This window comes from Salmo salar, chromosome 12 (genome assembly GCF_965601325.2).
Source record: "Salmo salar chromosome 12, fSalSal1, whole genome shotgun sequence".
Taxonomy (NCBI): domain Eukaryota; kingdom Metazoa; phylum Chordata; class Actinopteri; order Salmoniformes; family Salmonidae; genus Salmo; species Salmo salar.
This window is the reverse complement of record NC_138302.1, coordinates 104831818-104852436: the sequence shown is the minus strand read 5'-3', so window position 1 is coordinate 104852436 and position 20619 is coordinate 104831818. Positions and strand designations below refer to the sequence as shown.

General features: G+C 45.2%; 1 protein-coding gene across 2 annotated transcripts in view; it reads right to left on the bottom strand.

Annotated features, from left to right (window-relative positions):
* Nucleotides 1-3454: 3454 nt before the first annotated feature.
* LOC106566246 (extracellular matrix protein 2) overlaps nucleotides 3455-20619 on the bottom strand; it is a 34400-nt gene continuing 17235 nt past the window's right edge. For both annotated transcript variants that reach the window (XM_045691989.2, XM_045691990.2), the window contains exons 3-11: nucleotides 19967-20155; nucleotides 17933-18631; nucleotides 11344-11459; nucleotides 7190-7325; nucleotides 6851-7008; nucleotides 5503-5642; nucleotides 5147-5259; nucleotides 4836-5049; nucleotides 3455-4409 (exon numbers count right to left, since the gene is read on the bottom strand). In XM_045691989.2, the coding sequence (XP_045547945.2) occupies nucleotides 4241-4409; nucleotides 4836-5049; nucleotides 5147-5259; nucleotides 5503-5642; nucleotides 6851-7008; nucleotides 7190-7325; nucleotides 11344-11459; nucleotides 17933-18631; nucleotides 19967-20155 (1934 nt within the window). In that variant the 3' untranslated portion in view covers nucleotides 3455-4240. The remainder of the gene's footprint in view (nucleotides 4410-4835; nucleotides 5050-5146; nucleotides 5260-5502; nucleotides 5643-6850; nucleotides 7009-7189; nucleotides 7326-11343; nucleotides 11460-17932; nucleotides 18632-19966; nucleotides 20156-20619) is intronic.

Genomic DNA, 20619 nt, shown 5'->3' with positions numbered 1-20619 from the left:
GACTGCGTGGCCAAACACGACTCCAACACCATCATTAAGTTTGCTGACAACACAACAGTGGTAGGCCTGATCACCGACAACAATGAGACGGCCTATAGAGAGGAAGTCAGAGAACTGGCAATGTGGTGCCAGGACAACAACCTCTCCCTCAATGTGAGCAAGACAAAGGAGCTGATCGTGGACTACAGAAAAAGGAAGGCCGAACAGGCCCCCATTAACATCGATGAGGCTGTAGTGGAGCGGGTCGAGAGTTTCAAGTACCTTGTCAACATCACCAACGAACTATCATGTCCAAACATACCAAGACAGTCGTGAAGCGGGCACGACAAAACCTTTTCCCCCTCAGGAGATTGAGAAGATTTGGCATGGGTCCCCAGATCCTAAAAAAGTTCTACAGCTGCACCATCGAGATCATTCTGACCAGTTGCATCACCGCCTGGTATGGCAACTGCTCGGCATTTGACCGCAAGGCGCTACAGAGGGTAGTGTGAACGTCCCAGGACATCACTGGAGCCAAACTTCCTGCCATACAGGACCTATATAATAGCCGGTGTCAGAGGAAAGCCCATAAAATTGTCAGAGACTCCAGTCACCCAAGTTATAAACTGTTTTCTCTGCTACCGCACGGCAAGCGGTACTATAGCGCCAAGTCTAGGACAAAAAGGCTCCTTCCTCAACAGCTTCTACCCTCAAACCATAAGACTGCGGAACAATTCCTCAAATGGCCATCGGACTATTTACACTTACCCCCCCCCCATTTGTTTTGTACACTGCTGCTACTCGCTGTTTATCATCTATGCATAGTCACTTCACCGCCACCTACATGTACAAATTACCTCAACTAACCTGTATTCCTGCACATTGACGGTAGCCCCTGTATAGTGACTCTGTACCGGTGCCCCCTGTATATAGCCTCCACATTGACTCTGTACCGGTACCCCCCTGTATATAGCCTCCACATTGACTCTGTACCGGTACCCCCTGTATATAGCCTCCACATTGACTCTGTACCGGTACCCCCTGTATATAGCCTCCACATTGACTCTGTACTGGTACCCCCTGTATATAGCCTCCACATTGACTCTGTACCGGTACCCCCTGTATATAGCCACCACATTGACTCTGTACCGGTACCCCCTGTATATAGCCTCCACATTGACTCTGTACCGGTACCCCCTGTATATAGCCTCCACATTGACTCTGTACCGTAATACCCTGTATATAGCCTCCACATTGACTCTGTACCGGTACCCCCTGTATATAGCCTCCACATTGACTCTGTACTGGTACCCCCTGTATATAGCCTCCACATTGACCCTGTACCGGTACCCCCTGTATATAGCCTCCACATTGACTCTGTACCGGTACCCCCTGTATACAGCCTCCACATTGACTCTGTACCGGTACCCCCTGTATATAGCCTCCACATTGACTCTGTACCGGTACCCCCTGTATATAGTCTCCACATTGACTCTGTACCGGTACCCCCTGTATATAGCCTCCACATTGACTCTGTACCGGTACCCCCTGTATATAGCCTCCACATTGACTCTGTACCGGTACACCCTGTATATAGCCTCCACATTGACTCTGTACCGGTACCCCCTGTATATAGCCTCCACATTGACTCTGTACCGGTACCCCCTGTATATAGCCTCCACATTGACTCTGTACCGGTACCCCCTGTATATAGCCTCCACATTGACTCTGTACCGGTACCCCCTGTATATAGCCTCCACATTGACTCTGTACCGGTACCCCCTGTATATAGCCTCCACATTGACTCTGTACCGGTACCCCCTGTATATAGCCTCCACATTGACTCTGTACCGGTACCCCCTGTATATAGCCTCCACATTGACTCTGTACTGGTACCCCCTGTATATAGCCTCCACATTGACTCTGTACCGGTACCCCCTGTATATAGCCACCACATTGACTCTGTACCGGTACCCCCTGTATATAGCCTCCACATTGACTCTGTACTGGTACCCCCTGTATATAGCCTCCACATTGACTCTGTACCGGTACCCCCTGTATATAGCCTCCACATTGACTCTGTACCGGTACCCCCTGTATATAGCCTCCACATTGACTCTGTTCCGGTACCCCCTGTATATAGCCTCTACATTGACTCTGTACCGGTACCCCCTGTATATAGCCTCCACATTGACTCTGTACCGGTACCCCCTGTATATAGCCTCCACATTGACTCTGTACCGGTACCCCCTGTATATAGCCTCCACATTGACTCTGTACTGGTACCCCCTGTATATAGCCTCCACATTGACTCTGTACCGGTACCCCCTGTATATAGCCTCCACATTGACTCTGTACCGGTACCCCCTGTATATAGCCTCCACATTGACTCTGTACCGGTACCCCCTGTATATAGCCTCCACATTGACTCTGTACCGGTACCCCCTGTATATAGCCTCCACATTGACTCTGTACTGGTACCCCCTGTATATAGCCTCCACATTGACTCTGTACCGGTACCCCCTGTATATAGCCTCCACATTGACTCTGTACCGGTACCCCCTGTATATAGCCTCCACATTGACTCTGTTCCGGTACCCCCTGTATATAGCCTCTACATTGACTCTGTACCGGTACCCCCTGTATATAGCCTCCACATTGACTCTGTACCGGTACCCCCTGTATATAGCCTCCACATTGACTCTGTACCGGTACCCCCTGTATATAGCCTCCACATTGACTCTGTACCGGTACCCCCTGTATATAGCCTCCACATTGACTCTGTACCGGTACCCCCTGTATATAGCCTCCACATTGACTCTGTACCGGTACCCCCTGTATATAGCCTCCACATTGACTCTGTACCGGTACCCCCTGTATATAGCCTCCACATTAACTCTGTACCGTAACACCCTGTATATAGCCTCCACATTGACTCTGTACCGTAATACCCTGTATATAGCCTCCACATTGACTCTGTACCGGTACCCCCTGTATATAGCCTCCACATTAACTCTGTACCGTAATACCTTGTACATAGCCTTGTTATTCTTATTGTGTTACTTTTTATTAATATTTTTTACTTTAGTCTATTTGTTAAATATTTTCTCAACTCTTTCTTGAACTGCATTGTTGGTTAAAGGGCTTGTAAGTAAGCATTTCACGGTAAGGGCTACGCTTTTTTGTATTCGGCATATGTGACAAATAAAGTTTGATTTGATCTCTGGACATGTTACATCCTTATTGTAACCCTCCGTCACCAGGACTGCGTCTCACAGGGCACCCTATTCCCTATGTGCCCTGGTCAAAATTAGTACACTATAAGCAGCCCAGATTCAACCTCAGTGCTTTTGATTGACTGAGGTTTCTCTACTATGGACGTAACTCTTTAAATCTTTAAATTAAAGGTTTCAGAAGAAAAAAAAAAGTCCAAGAAGTTGTGCCTCAATCCCCAAGACAGTTTCCATACATGGTAAAAAAAAAAACAGTTTAATAAAGATGAATAAAACAGAAAGAAATGGATGGTACATACAGTGCGTTTACATTTCGTAGCAGACCTTTTACTTTACAGTATATTAACATGTGTAGCAGGTTGTAAGCATCACTCAGTAATATTGAGACACAGTCGGAGGCTGGTGATGGTGATTTAGGGACATTTTCTGGATATACTGCAACAACCCGTACTTGACAGATTTCGGGAAACGGCCAGTGACATTTTCTTTGGTTTTGAATTTTTACAAGAATAACAGACAGAATACACAGGCTGAATTCCACGTGGACTTCCTGTTGATCTGACAGGATCATCGTCATTTATTCTTCTTCTTCTTCTTCCTTTGAGACCCTTCGTTTCTAGTCCCGTGTGGCTCGCTTGGTAGAGCATGGCACTTGCAACGCCAGGGTTGTGGGTTCGATTCCCATGGGGGACCAGTATGAAAAATGTATGCACTCACTGCTGTAAGTCGCTCTGGATAAGAGTGTCTGCTAAATGACTAAAATGTCAAATGTTTGTGATTGGATTGAACCAATATGGTAATTACTTGATCTTGCCTTCTGATTGGCTGTGTGGAAATGTAGCCATATTGTTTCCACCTTTCAGATCTACAGGAGTGCCTGAAGAGAAGTGGCTAAGGGGTCTGTTTGGAATTCAGCCACAATGTTAGAGGCATGTGACTTTATCCACTGAGGTTTCAACACAACTGGTGATTTTAGTTTAAAAAAAAAAAATCCCTGGACTTTTAGTAAAATAACAGCGTCATTAATGTTACTTGGTCCGCTGAGGTTTCAAGACGATGCTGGAATAAGAGCGTACGCAGGAGAAGGCGTCGGACGAGAGCATCCTGGGGTTGATGTAGTTGTTCTCCAGACGCAGCGTCAATATGTTAGCGTCCTCGTCGTTCTGGGGGTCACAGATGGCGTCGTCTGCAAACGTCCTGTAAGATGTTGAAAAGTTAATTGGTTGTACAGCATGAAGTGATTACCGATACTCTGTACTGGACTGTTTTCTTTCGAGAAGAAAGTCAATATTCTTGAATTGATCAATCTTATCTGTTCTGTGAAGGCCTATTCAAATCATGCTCCTCTCCCAAAGCTACAAACTGATCAGAAAGGGTTAGCACTGAAGGTTCAGATCTGCACATATGGTTATGCCGCTTGGTTATTACAGCCCTACCGCTTGGTTATTACAGCCCAATGATCAATCACTTGAATTTCGTTACTTCATCATCTTGGGATAAATAACTTTAGTTTGTTTTTACTGCAGTCAGTGTACTGTAGCTAGTGTACCTATTGAAATAGCACATGGTGAAATGTTGCATCTATAAATATTTACATCAATGTACAGTAAACAATCCAATCACCTAATTTTGTTGTTATTGAGGCGTAGGAAGTGCAGAGTGCTCATCTGGTTGATACCAGGGGGAACCGTTATCAGCTGGTTGTGGTCTAAACACAGCTCTGTCATGGAGGTATAGGTACCCAAGAAGGACTGTGGCTCCACTCCATCCCCATCCAGCTTGTTGTAGGACAGGTACAGGTACTCTATCCCCGGCTCCATGTGGGCAAACACAAACCCTGATTTTTAAAAACAAAGAACAAAATGAACATTGTATTCCCAGAGTATAGCACTTAATAAGTATTAATTAAAACACTTGTCCTCGACGGTAAATACCTGGGATCCTCTCGATCTGGTTCCCTACCAAGACCAGGTGAACCAGAGCTCTGGGCAGGTAGGATGGGACTAGGTACAGACGGTTGTAGGACAGGTCAATGGACTCCAGGTTCCTGATGGATGGATGGATGGATGGATGGATGGTGTGTGTGTGTGTGTGTGTGTGTGTGTGTGTGTGTGTGTGTGTGTGTGTGTGTGTGTGTGTGTGTGTGTGTGTGTGTGTGTGTGTGTGTGTGTGTGTGTGTGTGTTAGAGAGAGAGAGAGAGCGCCAACACGTGAAAGAGACAAGAATGTTATTCCCTGTAAGATTTATTGATAAGAAAAAGAAGCCTTGTGAAATATTGCTGTTTTCTTACTTGTGATTGATCCATGCTAGAGGTGCAATCCTGGACTCATCCAGTCTGTTGTGTCTCAGTGAGATCACGTTCAGGTTAGTGGTTTGGTTGAAGACAGAGTCAGATATCTCTTCTATTAGGTTGTTCTCAAGATAAACCTCCTGCAAAGAAACAGAATGATACAATGAAGAATGGAGATGCTCTTTTGAGACCCTTCATTCCTCTGGGAGAGACGCTCTGTGGAGACCCTTCGTTCCTCTAGGAGAGATGCTCTGATGAGACCCCTCGTTCCTCTAGGAGAGATGCTCTGATGAGACCCCTCGTTCCTCTAGGAGAGATGCTCTGATGAGACCCCTCGTTCCTCTAGGAGAGATGCTCTGATGAGACCCCTCGTTCCTCTGAGAGAGATGCTCTGATGAGACCCCTCGTTCCTCTAGGAGAGATGCTCTGATGAGACCCCTCGTTCCTCTTGGAGAGACGCTCTGTGGAGACCCTTCGTTCCTCTAGGAGAGATGCTCTGATGAGACCCCTCGTTCCTCTAGGAGAGATGCTCTGATGAGACCCCTCGTTCCTCTAGGAGAGATGCTCTGATGAGACCCTTCGTTCCTCTTGGAGAGATGCTCTGTTGAGACCCTTCGTTCCTCTTGGAGAGATGCTCTATTGAGACCCTTCGTTCCTCTGGGAGAGATGCTCTGTGGAGACCCCTCGTTCCTCTGGGAGAGATGCTCTGATGAGACCCTTGGTTCCTCTGGGAGAGATGCTCTGTTGGGACCCTTCGTTCCTCTTGGAGAGATGCTCTGTTGGGACCCTTCGTTCCTCTAGGAGAGATGCTCTGTTGAAACCCTTCGTTCCTCTAGGAGAGATGCTCTTTTGAAACCCTTCGTTCCTCTGGGAGAGATGCTCTGATGAGACCCTTCGTTCCTCTGGGAGAGACGCTCTGTTGAGACCCTTCGTTCCTCTAGTGTATACACAACATACATAGCTGTTGTTATTGAACATGTTATACTGGATGTTCATTGAAGCAGGCCTCCATGTCTGTGGTCAGCCTGACTGTTTGGGTTAGCCATCGTTTGTATGTTTGTTCACATCGTTTCCCCCACAGGTAGACCTCAGTGGTAGTTTTAAGGAGAAAGAGCCACTCCTTCCTGGACTGACATGGCGCCTTGCCTTTAACCAGAGCATGAGAGCGAGTCTTGGATAAGACTTTTTAAATCAAGAAAAAAAAAGGCTGCAGTTGCTTCACCATGTTTCATCGAAATTACAGCAAGGTAGCAAAAGAAACGTAGTGGTCAAGAACAGAGCCTTGAGGAACTACAAAATGTACCTTAGATTTATCCAAGGAATTTCCATAAAATGTATAAAAGCTCACCAGTAGAGATGGGGGCAAGCCCTGGGGGATGGTCCTGAAGTGGTTTCTGCCCAGACGGAGGTAGGAGAGCTGGGAGAGGGGTCTGAAAGCTAGAGGATCCACGTTCCCTTCACTCAGGAGATTCCCCTCCAACTCCAAGGTCAACAGGTCGCTCAGACCTTCGAGAAATTACACAGAAATTAAAATATGTTCCTATCAAAGTCAAACCGTCTCCCTGAGTTTGTTTATAGTTTCATACTCTTCCAATAACAATTATGTATGTTTCTGTTGTCAAAGTATTTTAGATTGAAGCCTTATAAGTAAGTAGCGGAAAGCAGATTAGTTATTTCTTTGTATTACCTTGGAAGCTGTTCTCTTCGATCCCTTTGAGGTGATTCTCGTTGATCTTCAGCTCCTGTAGTGTTGATGGGAAGTCTGGTAGGACCTTCTCTAGGAGGTTGTTGTCCAGGTAAAGACGGCTCAGGTACTTCAGGCCCTTAAACAACAACAAACATTAACAACGTGTGTGTATGCGCACGCTGGGGTGTTGCGAAAGCTAGAAGATAAATGTCCCTGTCCCTTGTTTCGTTGACATGTAATAAAGTTAACCTCTATGGTGTCCCCCCCAGCGGGACGGTTGAGCTAACGTGCGCTAATGTGGTTAGCATGACGTTGTTACGTACAAGAACATTTCCCAGGACATAGACATATCTGGGCAGAAAGCTTACATTCTTGTTAATCTAACTGCACTGTCCAATTTACAGTAGCTGTTACAGTGAAATAATACCATGCTATTGTTTGAGGAGAGTGCACAGTTATGAACTCATAAATGCATTAATAAACCAACTATGCACCTTTGGGCAGACTTGATACAACATGTTGAACAGAAATGCAATGGTTCATTGGATCAGTTGAAAACTTTGCACATACACTGCTGCCTTCTAGTGGCCGAAGTCTAAATTGCACCTGGGCTGGAATAATACATTATGGCCTTTCTCTTGCATTTCAAAAATGGTACAGAAAAAATATAACACAAGGCATAGTTTTTTTTTCTTTGTATTATCTTTTACCAGATCTATTGTGTTATATTCTCATACATTCATTTCACATTTCCACAAACTTCAAAGTGTTTCCTTTCAAATGGTATTAAGAATATGCATATCCTTGCTTCAGGTCCTGAGCTACAGGCAGTTAGATTTGGGTATGTCATTTCAGGCGAAAATTGGAAAAAAAGGGTTCCGATCCTTCAATAAACATGTTGTATCATTGACATGTAATAGTATTGGCTAATAAAGTAGATCAATAAACATGTATCATTGACATGTAATAGTATTGGCTAATAAAGTAGACCAATAAACATGTATCATTGACATGTAATCATAATAATCTGTCATTCTGTCAAAGTGGAAACAGTTAAATAAATTGAAATATTGTACATTTGAATGTAAACTACTCAGTATCAGACCTGGATTGAAATAGCAGGCCTATTTATTTTCTTTGAAATACTTTAGGTGGGAGTGCTTGGCCCGTAGCAGTGAGTGGCAGGGGTTTGGAAAGACAACTGTTGATGTTGGCACTCCTGTCACGATAGGGAGTTTCTTGTTAACATAATCAAGCTTTATTTTTATTATAGAAAAGTCCTGACTGTCTCTAGATTCTCACCTTAAGGGACCTTGGAAATAGAGAAGAAAAACATATCCCTAAACGGCGCTTGGATTAAAACAGAGCCAAAAACCTGGTTGCCTCTGCCAGGAGGATGAAACTTGGCCACAAGTGGATCTTCCAGCAAGATAATAACCTTAAGCACACATCAGAATCCACAAGGAAATATTTAAATGACCACAAAATCAACAGTCTCCGGATGTGAATCACATTGACCTTCAGTAGTTTGAAGAGGGCAGTCCATAAGAGCAGACAAAGGATATCAAGGATCTGGAAAGATTCTGTATGGAGGAACGATCTAAGATCCCTCCTAATGTCTTTTCCAATCTCATAAAACATTTTAGAAAAAGGCTGTGTTGTGATCCTCGTAAGGGCAGGGTGCTGGAGTATGCTGTAGAAAAACAGGAGATTCAATAATTTGACCGGTCTATAAAAAAATATATATATACACTTTAACAAAATATTTCTCTGAGCAAGTATATTAGTATAAAATAATATAATCTTCCCAAAAATGTTTAGCATACAAAACATTGTTCAAATGTTAAATCATGAATTTAAAATTGATTAAAAAAATTGGCACTGGCCTACACACAATACCCCATAATGTGAAAACGGAGTGTTTTTTGAAATTGCACTAATTAATAAAAACTGAAAAGATTAAATGTCTTGAGTCAATAAGCATTCAACCCTTTTGTAATGGCAAACCTAAATAAGTTCAGGAGTAAAAATGTTGCTGAACAAGTCCCATAATACGTTGAATAGTGTTTAATATGTTTTTTAAATGAATGACTACCTCATCTCTGTACCCAGACATACAATTATCTGTAAGGTCCCTCAGTCGAGCAGTATATTTAAAAAAACAGATTCGACCACAAAGACCAGGGAGATTTTCCAATGCCTCGCAAAGAAGAGCACAGATTGGTAGATGGGTAAAAATACAAAAAGCAGACATTGAAAATCTATTTGAGCATGGTGAAGTTATTATCAACACACCCAGTCACTAGATACATGTGTCCTTCCTAACTCAGTTGCCAGAGAGGAAGGAAACTACTCAGGGATTTCCCCATGAGTCTAATGGTGACTTAAACAGAGTTTAATGGCAGTGATAGGAGAAAAATGATGATGGATCAACAACATTGTAGTTACTCCACAATACTAACCTAAATAACCGAGTGAAAAGAAGGAAGCCTGTACAGAATAAAAATATTCCAAAACATGCATCCTACTTGCAACAAGGTACCAATGCAAAAAAATGTGGCAAAAGCAATTTACTTTTTGTCCTGAATACAATATGTACATGTAGATAAAATGACTTGGATAATAAACAAAGAGTAGCAGCAGTGTTTGCGTGTCTGGCGTCAATACGTGTGTTTTGTGTATGTGTATTGTAGAGTCAGTGTTGTATGTGTGTGTGTGGTTAGAGTCCAGTGAGTGAGTCAGTTCAAGAGAGTCAGTGCAAAACATATGAATAAATAGTAATAAAATAAGGGGGTCAATGCAAATAGTCCAGGTAGCCATTTTGTTATCTATTTAGCAGATAGGGATGGGGATAGAAGCCATTTTGTTATCTATTTAACGGATAGGGATGGGGATAGAAGCCATTTTGTTATCTATTTAGCGGATAGGGATGGGGATAGAAGCCATTTTGTTATCTATTTAGGGGATAGGGATGGGGATAGAAGCCATTTTGTTATCTATTTAGGGGATAGGGATGGGGATAGAAGCCATTTTGTTATCTTCTCTTGTCTTATCCGGTGTCCTGTGTGAATTTAAATATGCTCTCTCTAATTCTCTCTTTCTCTCTTTCTGTCTTTCTCTGTGAGGACCTGAGCCCTAGGACCATGCCTCAGGACTACCTGGTATGATGACTCCTTGCTGTCCCCAGTCCACCTGGCCGTGCTGCTGCTCCAGTTTCAACTGTTCTGCCTGCGGCTATGGAACCCTGACCTGTTCACCGGACGTGCTTGTTGCACCCTCGACAACTACTATGATTATTATTATTTGACCATGCTGGTCATTTATGAACATTTTAACATCTTGACCATGTTCTGTTATAATATCCACCCTGCACAGCCAGAAGAGGACTGGCCACCCCTCATAGCCTGGTTCCTCTCTAGGTTTCTTCCTAGGTTGTTGGCCTTTCTAGGGAGTTTTTCCTAGGGAGTTTTTCCTAGCCACCGTGCTTCTTTCGCATGCATTGCTTGCTGTTTGGGGTTTTAGGCTGGGTTTCTGTACAGCACTTTGAGATATCAGCTGATGTACGAAGGGCTATATAAATACATTTGATTTGATCTATTTAGGGGATAGGGATGGGGATAGAAGCCATTTTGTTATCTATTTAGCGGATAGGGATGGGGATAGAAGCCATTTTGTTATTTATTTAGGGGATAGGGATTGGGGATAGAAGCTGTTCAGGAGCCTGTTGGTGTCAGACTTGATAAACTGGTACCACTTGCCGTGTGGAAGAAGAGAGAACAGTCTATGGCTTGGGTGGTTTGGAGTTATTAATTATTTTCCAGGCCTTCACACAGCCTGATATTGATGTCCTGGATGGCAGGGAGCGCGGTTCCAGTGATGTACTGCGCGGTCCGCACCACCCTCTGTAGCACCATGCGATCGAGGGTGGTGCTATTAACATACCTAGCATTGATGCAGCCGGTGTGACTCTTACTTTGAAAGCGTGCGGGCTGATGCCGAAAGAGAAAGACTATTGTATTATGAAGGTGAGACTCTTACTTTCAAGACGTGTGGAACTGCTTGTGAAGCACACTTATTTTGAAGGAATGATTCTTACTTTCAAGACGTGTGGAACTGCTTGTGAAGCACTCTTATTTTGAAAGAAAGATTCTTACTTTGAAGGTGTGTGGGGCGATGCCAGCAGTTGTCAACTTGTTCTTTCCCAGGTTGATCGACTCCAGGTTGGGGATGCCGTTGAACGCCCCCACTGGGATAGTTGTGATGGAGTTACCTGATGGTTCAGAAACATTCACATTATTATCCTCAATGCTTAGATAGTCTAGATCAGGGTTGTCCAATCCTCTCCCTGGAGATCTACTGTCCTGTGAGTTTTCAGTCCAATCCTCTCCCTGGAGATCTACAGTCCTGTGAGTTTTCAGTCCAATCCTCTCCCTGGAGATCTACTGTCCTGTGAGTTTTCAGTCCAATCCTCTCCCTGGAGATCTACAGTCCTGTGAGTTTTCAGTCCAACCTTCTCCCTGGAGATCTACAGTCCTATGGGTTTTTAGTCCAATCCTCTCCCTGGAGATCTACAGTCCTGTGAGTTTTCAGTCCAATCCTCTCCCTGGAGATCTACAGTCCTGTAGGTTTTCAGTCCAATCCTCTCCCTGGAGATCTACAGTCCTGTGAGTTTTCAGTCCAACCTTCTCCCTGGAGATCTACAGTCCTGTGGGGTTTCAGTCCCAATTTAACACTGATTATACTAATTAGCTGCTCAACAAGACCTTAAAGAGCGACTGCCCCCTAAAAATTGACTACAAAGTGAAAATAGGAGTCAGTCTGGTCTAAAACTGAGTTTGGATCCTCAGTGTGTCACAATGAGTAAATGAATGACACTATATATACAAAAGTATGTGGACACCCCTTAAAATTAGTGGATTCGGCTATTTCAGCCACACCCATTGCTGACAGGTGTATAAAATTGTGCATACAGCTATGCAATCTCCATATGCAAGATGGCCACCTCGCTTCGAGTTCTTAGGAAACTATGCAATATTTAGTTACTTTATGGATTATTTCTGACATTATTACCCCAGGAAATCGTAAGTGTTATTAAATACAACCGGGAAGAACTATTGGATATAAGAGCGACGTCAACTTACCGACATTACGACCAGGAATACGACTTTCCCAAAGTGGATCCTCTGTTCGGACCACCACCCTGGACATTGGACCTAATACCTGTAGCAGACCCAAAACAACGGCGCCGCAGACAGAGCGGCCTCCTGGTCAGGCTCCGTAGACGTGCACATCGCCCACCGCTCCCGAGTATACTACTCGCCAATGTCCAGTCTCTTGACATCAAGGTAGACGAAATGCGAGCAAGGGTTTCCTTCCAGAGAGACATCAGAGACTGTAATATGCTCTGTTTCATGGAAACATGGCTCTCTCGCAATATGTTGTCGGAATCGGTTCAGCCACCGGGCTTCTCCGTGAATCGTGCTGACAGAGATAAACACCTCTCTGGGAAGAGGAAGGGCGTATGCTTCATGATTAAAGACTCATGGTTTAATCATAACATACAGAACTCATGTCCTTCTGCTCACCCGACCTAGAATTCCATACAATCAAATGCCGGCCATTTTACCTACAAAGAGAATTCTCGCCTGTTATATTCACTGCTGTGTACATCCCCCTTCAAGCAGACACCAAGACGGCCCTCAAGGAACTTCACTGGACTCTGTAAACTGGAAACCATATATCCTGAGGCTGCATTTATTGAAGCTGGGGATTTTAACAAAGCAAATTTGAGAACAAGGCAACCTAAATTCTAACAGCACATTGATTACACTACGCGCAGGGGTAATACACTTGACCACTGCTACTCTTACTTCAGCGATGCATACAAAGCCCTCCTCCGCCCTCCCTTCGGCAAATCCGACCACGACGCCATCTTGCTCCTACCGTCCTATAGGCAGAAACTCAAGCAGGATGAACCAGTGAAGAGAACCATTGAACACTGGTCTGACCAATCTGATGCCACGCTTCAAGATTGTTTTGATCATGCGAACTGGAATATGTTCCGGTCAGCTTCTAAGAATGACATTGATCTATACGCTGACTCCGTGAATTTATAAAGTCCATTAGAGATCTTGTACCCACTGTGACTAATCAAATCTACCCTGTGGATGGATGGCATCATTCGCGCAAAACTGAAAGCGCAAACCAATGCATCTAACCATGGAAAGAGGTCTGGAAATATGGCTGAATATGAACAGTGTAGTTATTCCCTCCGCAAGGCAATCAAACAAGCGAAATGCCAGTACAGGGACAAAGTGGAGTCGCAATTCAACGGCTCAGACACGAGACGTATGTGGCAGGGTCTACAAACAATCACGGACTACAAAAAGAAAACCAGCCACGTCACGGACCCCGACATATTCCTTCCAGACAAACTAAACACCTTCTTTGCACGCTTTGAGGATTATACAGTGCCACTGTCGCAGCCCGCTAACAATAACCACGCCCCACCCCTCTCCTTCTCTGTGGCCGACGTGAGTAAAACCCTTGCAAGGCTGCTAGCCCAGACGGCATGCCTAGCCACGTCCTCAGGTCATGCGCAGACCAGCTGGCTGGTGTGTTTACGGACATATTCAATCGCTCCATATCCCAGTCTGTTGTCCCAAAATGCTTCAAGATGGCTACCATTGTTCTTGTACCCAAGAAGGTAAAGATAACTGAACTAAATGACTACCGTCCCATAGCAAAATGTAAAATGTAAAAAAAAAAATGTAGCACTCAGATGTCATCATGAAGTGCTTTGACTAGTCAAGGATCATATCACCTCCACCCTACCTGACACCCTAGACCCACTTCAGTTTGCATACCGCCCAAACAAGTACACAGACGATGAATTCGCCATCACACTACCCTATTCCATCTGGACAAAAGGGATACCTATGTAAGAAAGCTTTTCATTGACTACAGCTCAGCATTCAACACCATAGTACCCTCCAAGCTCATCATCAAGCTGGAGGCCCTGGGTCTCAACCCGTGCAGCTGGGTCCTGGACTTTCTGACGGGCCGCCCCCCATGTGGTGAAGGTAGGAAACACCATCTCCACTTCGCTGACACTCAACACTGGGGCCCCACAAGGGTGCGTGCTCAGCCCCCTCCTGTACTCCCTGTTCACCAACGACTGCGTGGCCATGCATGCCTCCAACTCAATCATCAAGTTTTGCAGATGACACAACAGTAGTGGGCTTGATTACCAACAACGACGAGAGCCTACAGGGAGGAGGTGAGGGCCCTCAGAGTGTGGCGTCAGGAAAACAACCTCTCACTCAACGTCAACAAAACAAAGGAGATGATCGTGGACTTCAGGAAACAGCAGAGGGAGCACCCCCCTATCCACATCGAAGGGACAGCAGCGGAGAAGGTGGAAAGTTAAGTTCCTCAGAGTACACATCACTGACAAACTGAAAAGGTCCACCCACACAGACAGTGTGGTGAAGAAGGCGCAACAGCGCCTGTTCAACCTCAGGAGGCTGAATAAATGTGTCTTGTCACCCAAAACCCTGACAAACTTCTACAGAAGCAAAATCAAGAGCATCCTGTCGGGCTATATCACAGCCTGGTACGGCAACTGCACAGCCCTCAACCGCAAGGCTCTCCAGAGGGTGGTGTAGTCTGCACAAAACATCACCGGGGGCAAACTTTCTGCCCTCCATGACACCTACTGCACCCAATGTCACAGGAAGGCAAAAAGATCAGACAACAACCACCCGAGCCACTGCCTGTTCACGCCGCTACCATCCAGAAGGCGAGGTCAGTACAGGTGCATCAAATCTGGGACCGAGAGACTGAGAAACAGCTTCTATCTCAAGGCCATCAGACTGCTAAACAGCTATCATTAACTCAGAGATGCTGCTGCCTACATTGAGACCCAATAGCTGGCCACTTTAATAAATGGATCACTAGTCACTATGCAGTTGCAAAGAAAAAGCCATATCTCAGACTGGCCAATTAAAATAAAAGATTATGATGTGCAAAAGAACACAGACACTGGACAGAGGTACTCCGCCTAGAAGGCCAGCACCCCGGATTCGCCTCTTCACTGTTGATGTTGAGACTGGTGTTTTGCGGGTACTATTTAATGAAGCTGCAAGCTGAGGATTTGTGAGGAGTCTGTTCCTCAAACTAGACACTCTAATGTACTTGTCCTATTGCTCAGTTGTGCACCGGGGCCACTCACTTCCGAGTTCCAAACTTCCTCGAAGCAACGTCACACAAGAACTGTTAGTAGGGAGCATCATGAAATGGTTTTCTATGGCTGAGCAGCCACACACAAGCCTAAAATCACCATATGCAATGCCAAGCGTCGGCTGGAGTGGTGTAAAGCTTGCCGCTATTGGACTCTGGAGCAGTGGAAACGCGTCCTCTAGAGTGATAATTCACACTTCACCATCTGGCAGTCCGATGGACTAATCTGGGTTTGGCAGGTGCCAAGAGAATGCAGGAAGCACTATAGTTCGGTGGAGGAGGAATAATGGTCTTGGGCTCTTTTTTTATGGTTCGGGCCCCTTAGTTCCAATGAAGGCAAATATTAACGCTATAGCATACAATGACATTCTAGACGAGTCTGTGCGGCAAAAGTGTGGGGAATGCCCTTTCCTGTTTCAGCATGACAATGCCCCCGAAATTGATTGGCCTGCACAGAGTCCTGATCTCGACCTCATCGAACACCTTTGGGATGAATTGGAACGCCGACTGCGAGCCAGGCCTAATCACCCAACATCAGTGCCTGACCTCACTAATCCTCTTGTGGCTGAATGGAAGCAAATCCCTGCAGCAATGTTCCAACATCTAGTGGAAAGCCTTCCCAGAAGACTGGAAGCTGGTATAGCAGTAAAGGGGGGGACCAACTCCATATTAATGACTTCCCTGAAGAGTGGAGGCTGTTATAGCAGCAAAGGGGGGGACCAACTCCATATTAATGACTTCCCAGAAGAGTGGAGGCTGTTATAGCAGTAAAGGGGGGGGGGACCAACTCCATATTAATGACTTCCCAGAAGAGTGGACGCTGTTATAGCAGCAAAGGGGGGGACCAACTCCATATTAATGACTTCCCAGAAGAGTGGAGGCTGTTATAGCAGCAAAGGGGGGACCAACTCCATATTAATGACTTCCCAGAAGAGTGGAGGCTGTTATAGCAGCAAAGGGGGGGGACCAACTCCATATTAATGACTTCCCAGAAGAGTGGAGGCTGTTATAGCAGCAAAGGGGGGGACCAACTCCATATTAATGACTTCCCAGAAGAGTGGAGGCTGTTACAGCAGTAAAGGGGGGGACCAACTCCATATTAATGACTTCCCAGAAGAGTGGAGGCTGTTATAGCAGCAAAGGGGGGACCAACTCCATATTAATGACTTCCCAGAAGAGTGGAGGCTGTTATAGCAGCAAAGGGGGGGACCAACTCCATATTAATGACTTCCCAGAAGAGTGGAGGCTGTTATAGCAGCAAAGGGGGGGACCAACTCCATATTAATGACTTCCCAGAAGAGTGGAGGCTGTTACCGCAGTAAAGGGGGGGACCAACTCCATATTAATGACTTCCCAGAAGAGTGGAGGCTGTTATAGCAGCAAAGGGGGGACCAACTCCATATTAATGACTTCCCAGAAGAGTGGAGGTTGTTATAGCAGCAAAGGGGGGGACCAACTCCATATTAATGACTTCCCAGAAGAGTGGAGGCTGTTATAGCAGTAAAGGGGGGACCAACTCCATATTAAAGCCCATGATTTTGTAATGAGATATTCAATAAGAAGGTGTCCACATACTATTGGTCATGTAGTGTATGTTTAGCAGAGGTCTTCTGTGTATAAAACGACACGGAAGGGTAAAAAAAAGCCACTAGCGACACACTTAGAGGTTCATCCAACAACACAGAGGTTCATCCAACAACACAGAGGTTCATCCAACAACACAGAGGTTCGTCCAACAACAGAGGTTCGTCCAACAACACAGAGGTTCGTCCAACAACACAGAGGTTCGTCCAACAACACAGAGGTTCGTCCAACAACACAGAGGTTCGTCCAACAACAGAGGTTCGTCCAACAACACAGAGGTTCGTCCAACAACACAGAGGTTCGTCCAACAACACAGAGGTTCGTCCAACAACACAGAGGTTCGTCCAACAACACAGAGGTTCATCCAACAACACAGAGGTTCATCCAACAACACAGAGCTTCATCCAACAACACAGAGATTCATCCAACAACACAGAGGTTCATCCAACAACACAGAGGTTCATCCAACAACACAGAGGTTCATCCAACAACACACTTAGAGGTTCATCCAACAACACAGAGGTTCATCCAACAACACAGCGGTTCATCCAACAACACAGAGGTTCATCCAACAACACAGAGGTTCATCCAACAACACACTTAGAGGTTCATCCAACAACACAGAGGTTCATCCAACAACACAGAGGTTCATCCAACAACACAGAGGTTCATCCAACAACACAGAGGTTCGTCCAACAACACACTCAGAGGTTCTACGAGTGGTCTGAGGCAGTAGGTAAATAACAAGCGACTTTCAAGTCGCAACTTTATAACTTTATGTAATATTTTGGGAAACAACTCAGTTTTAAAACCACAACATTTTTCAGAGACTAAATAGAAGTTGATGACCTATAATCCCTTACTGTATGGTCTATGCCTGTAACAGCGTTCAGGGAAGGGTAACATACACAGACTTACCCTCCAGACTTAGGGACTTGAGCTCAGGGATGTTGAGAGGAGGGAAGTTGGTCAGTTTAGCGTTCTCACACGTCACAGTGACATCAGAAATATCACAGCCTAGCGGGAGGGTGATCCCAGGTCTACGTACCACCACTCCTTTTCCATCCTCCTCTTCTCTGTCAGTGGGCTTAGCCAGGGGAGGAGGAAGGAGGTCCTCTTCGGTCGGCTCGTCTGGAAACATCTGGAAAACGTCTCCTCTCAGCAGCCACTCCATCTCCTCTTCCTCCTCTTCTTCTTCCTCCTCCTCCTCTTCCAGCTCTGCTAGTTCCCTCAGTTTCTCCTTCAGTTCCTCCTCATGTCTTCTCCTCTCCTCCTCCAGCTTCCTCTCCCGCTCCTTCATGGCCACCTCCTCCTTTAGTCTCCTTGCCTCCTCCTGCCTCCTCTCTTCCTTCTCCATTCGCAGCCTCTCCTCCTGCTGCCGCCTCTTCTCCTCCTGCCTCCTCCGCTGTCTCTCCGCCTCCTCCTTCTGTTTCTTCCTCCTCTTTTCCTTCTTGAGGAGACGCTCCTCCTCCTCCTCCTCTCTATTCAGGAGCTCGATCTCGGCCTTGGTGCGGGTCACCACGGGGTCAAGGATTGGGTCAAGGTCAGGGGCCACAGAGTCAGGGTCGTTGGCTACTGGGGAATCGCCAGAGAAGTCAAGGTCATCACCACGGGAAGCTGGCCCAGCCAATCAGAACCACAGAGTGTTAGAGAGGAGGACGGAGAGAGGGGAAAGAGGGAATCAGAAATGGCCCAGTGAGAATTCATGTCTCCGTCAATTATCATTTAAAAAGGTATTAACTGCTATTTCACATGAGTTCTTTGTAAGACCTGTGCCTGATGCTGATGATAGGACAAGGTCAGTGAAGACATTTCCAATCTGATGATAGGACAAGGTCAGTGAAGACATTTCCAATCTGATGATAGGACAAGGTCAGTGAAGACATTTCCAATCTGATGATAGGACAAGGGTCAGTGAAGACATTTCCAATCTGATGATAGGACAAGGTCAGTGAAGACATTTCCAATCTGATGATAGGACATTTCCAATCTGATGATAGGACAAGGTCAGTGAAGACAGAACTACCATAGTTAAAGGCCCAGTGCAGAACGACCATAGTTAAAGGCCCAGTGCAGTCAAAAAAACGGATTATCCTGTGTTTTAATTAGTCATGTGTACGGGATACGCATATTATGCATCGTCCAATGAAATGCTTACTGGGAGGTTCCATCTTGACAATGCAACAACAATAAGAAACAAAAAGAAGAAGAATAAAATAAAATGTCAGTAGAACAGAATAAATATTATAGCATCAGCAGCATTTATAGAACAATATTTACACATGTATTGGAGAAGGGGGGGGGTTGTGTATAAACTGAGCAGTTTAATAAGAGTCTGGTCGCAGCAGTTGTGACGTGTGTAGCATTGAATGTGTGTGTGTGTGTGTGTGTGTGTGTGTGTGTGTGTGTGTGTGTGTGTGTGTGTGTGTGTGTGTGTGTGTGTGTGTGTGTATGTGTGTGTGTGTGTGTCTATGCATGTGTACTAAGGTGCAGAGAGTCAGTGCAAATGTCCAGTGTTTTGACCTGTCTGGTGTTTTGGCCTGTCTGGTGTTTTGGCCTGTCTGGTGTTTTGGCCTGTCTGGTTAAATCACCAGGTGGTAAATTAGTTAATAAACCAATAAGAAAGAGAAGTGCCAATAACAGATAGGAACAAATTCTTATTTACAAAACTGACTTGCCTAGTTAAATAAATAAAAATAACTTTTCAGTTTTCCCACTCAGAAAGTCGTAGCAAAATTCTTGCTTGAGAAATTGTTCTTTGCGAAGAAGCAATTTTTATTGTTTTTAAATTAAAAAGTCTAAAATAAATCACAGTGAGGTACTTAATTGTTACCTAGAAATGATTGGATATTGAGATTGAAAAAAAATAACTGCATTGGACCTTTAAGCTAAGTTAAGCTAGATAATGATACCCTTTAACACAATCACATCATTAAGACAAACATCACCTACCTGTGTCCATGCAGACAGGGCAGCACTCGCCAGGCGGGGTGTAGGGGAAGTGACATCGTAGAGGAGGACATGTGACCTCGTCACACAGCACCTGCCCTCCGCTACACAGACAGGTAACACACGGCTTGGGGGACCAGACGGCCTGCTCAAACATGGTGATGCCCTGGTACACACACTGGCCTTTTTTACCTGCGGGAGAGATGGGGAAGGGCAGGTTTGTTAGGAGATGCTAGGTGACACATGGCTTGGGGGACCGGCGGCCTGCTCCAACCATAGAAATGTATAGAGATCTCGTGTGGCTCAGTTGGTAGAGCATGGTGTTTGCAACGCCAGGGTTGTGGGTTCGATTCCCACGGGGGACCAGTACGGAAAGAAATGTATGCATTCACTACTGTAAGTCGCTCTGGATAAGAGCGTCTGCTAAATGACTAAAATGTAAATGTAAATGTAATCTCTACTTGGAAATAACCTTTTTTTTTTTTCATGAACATTGCCATCAAAGATATTAATAACTATACCCAAGATAATTCATACGTGTCGTTTCCAGTGGGAGCAAATGAAGCATAGTGGGCAAAACAATCAAGTCGGTTAAGTAATGCCTTCTCTGTGAAGTGCACGTGTGCCATCACCTTTCAACTCCTTGTAAACAATGC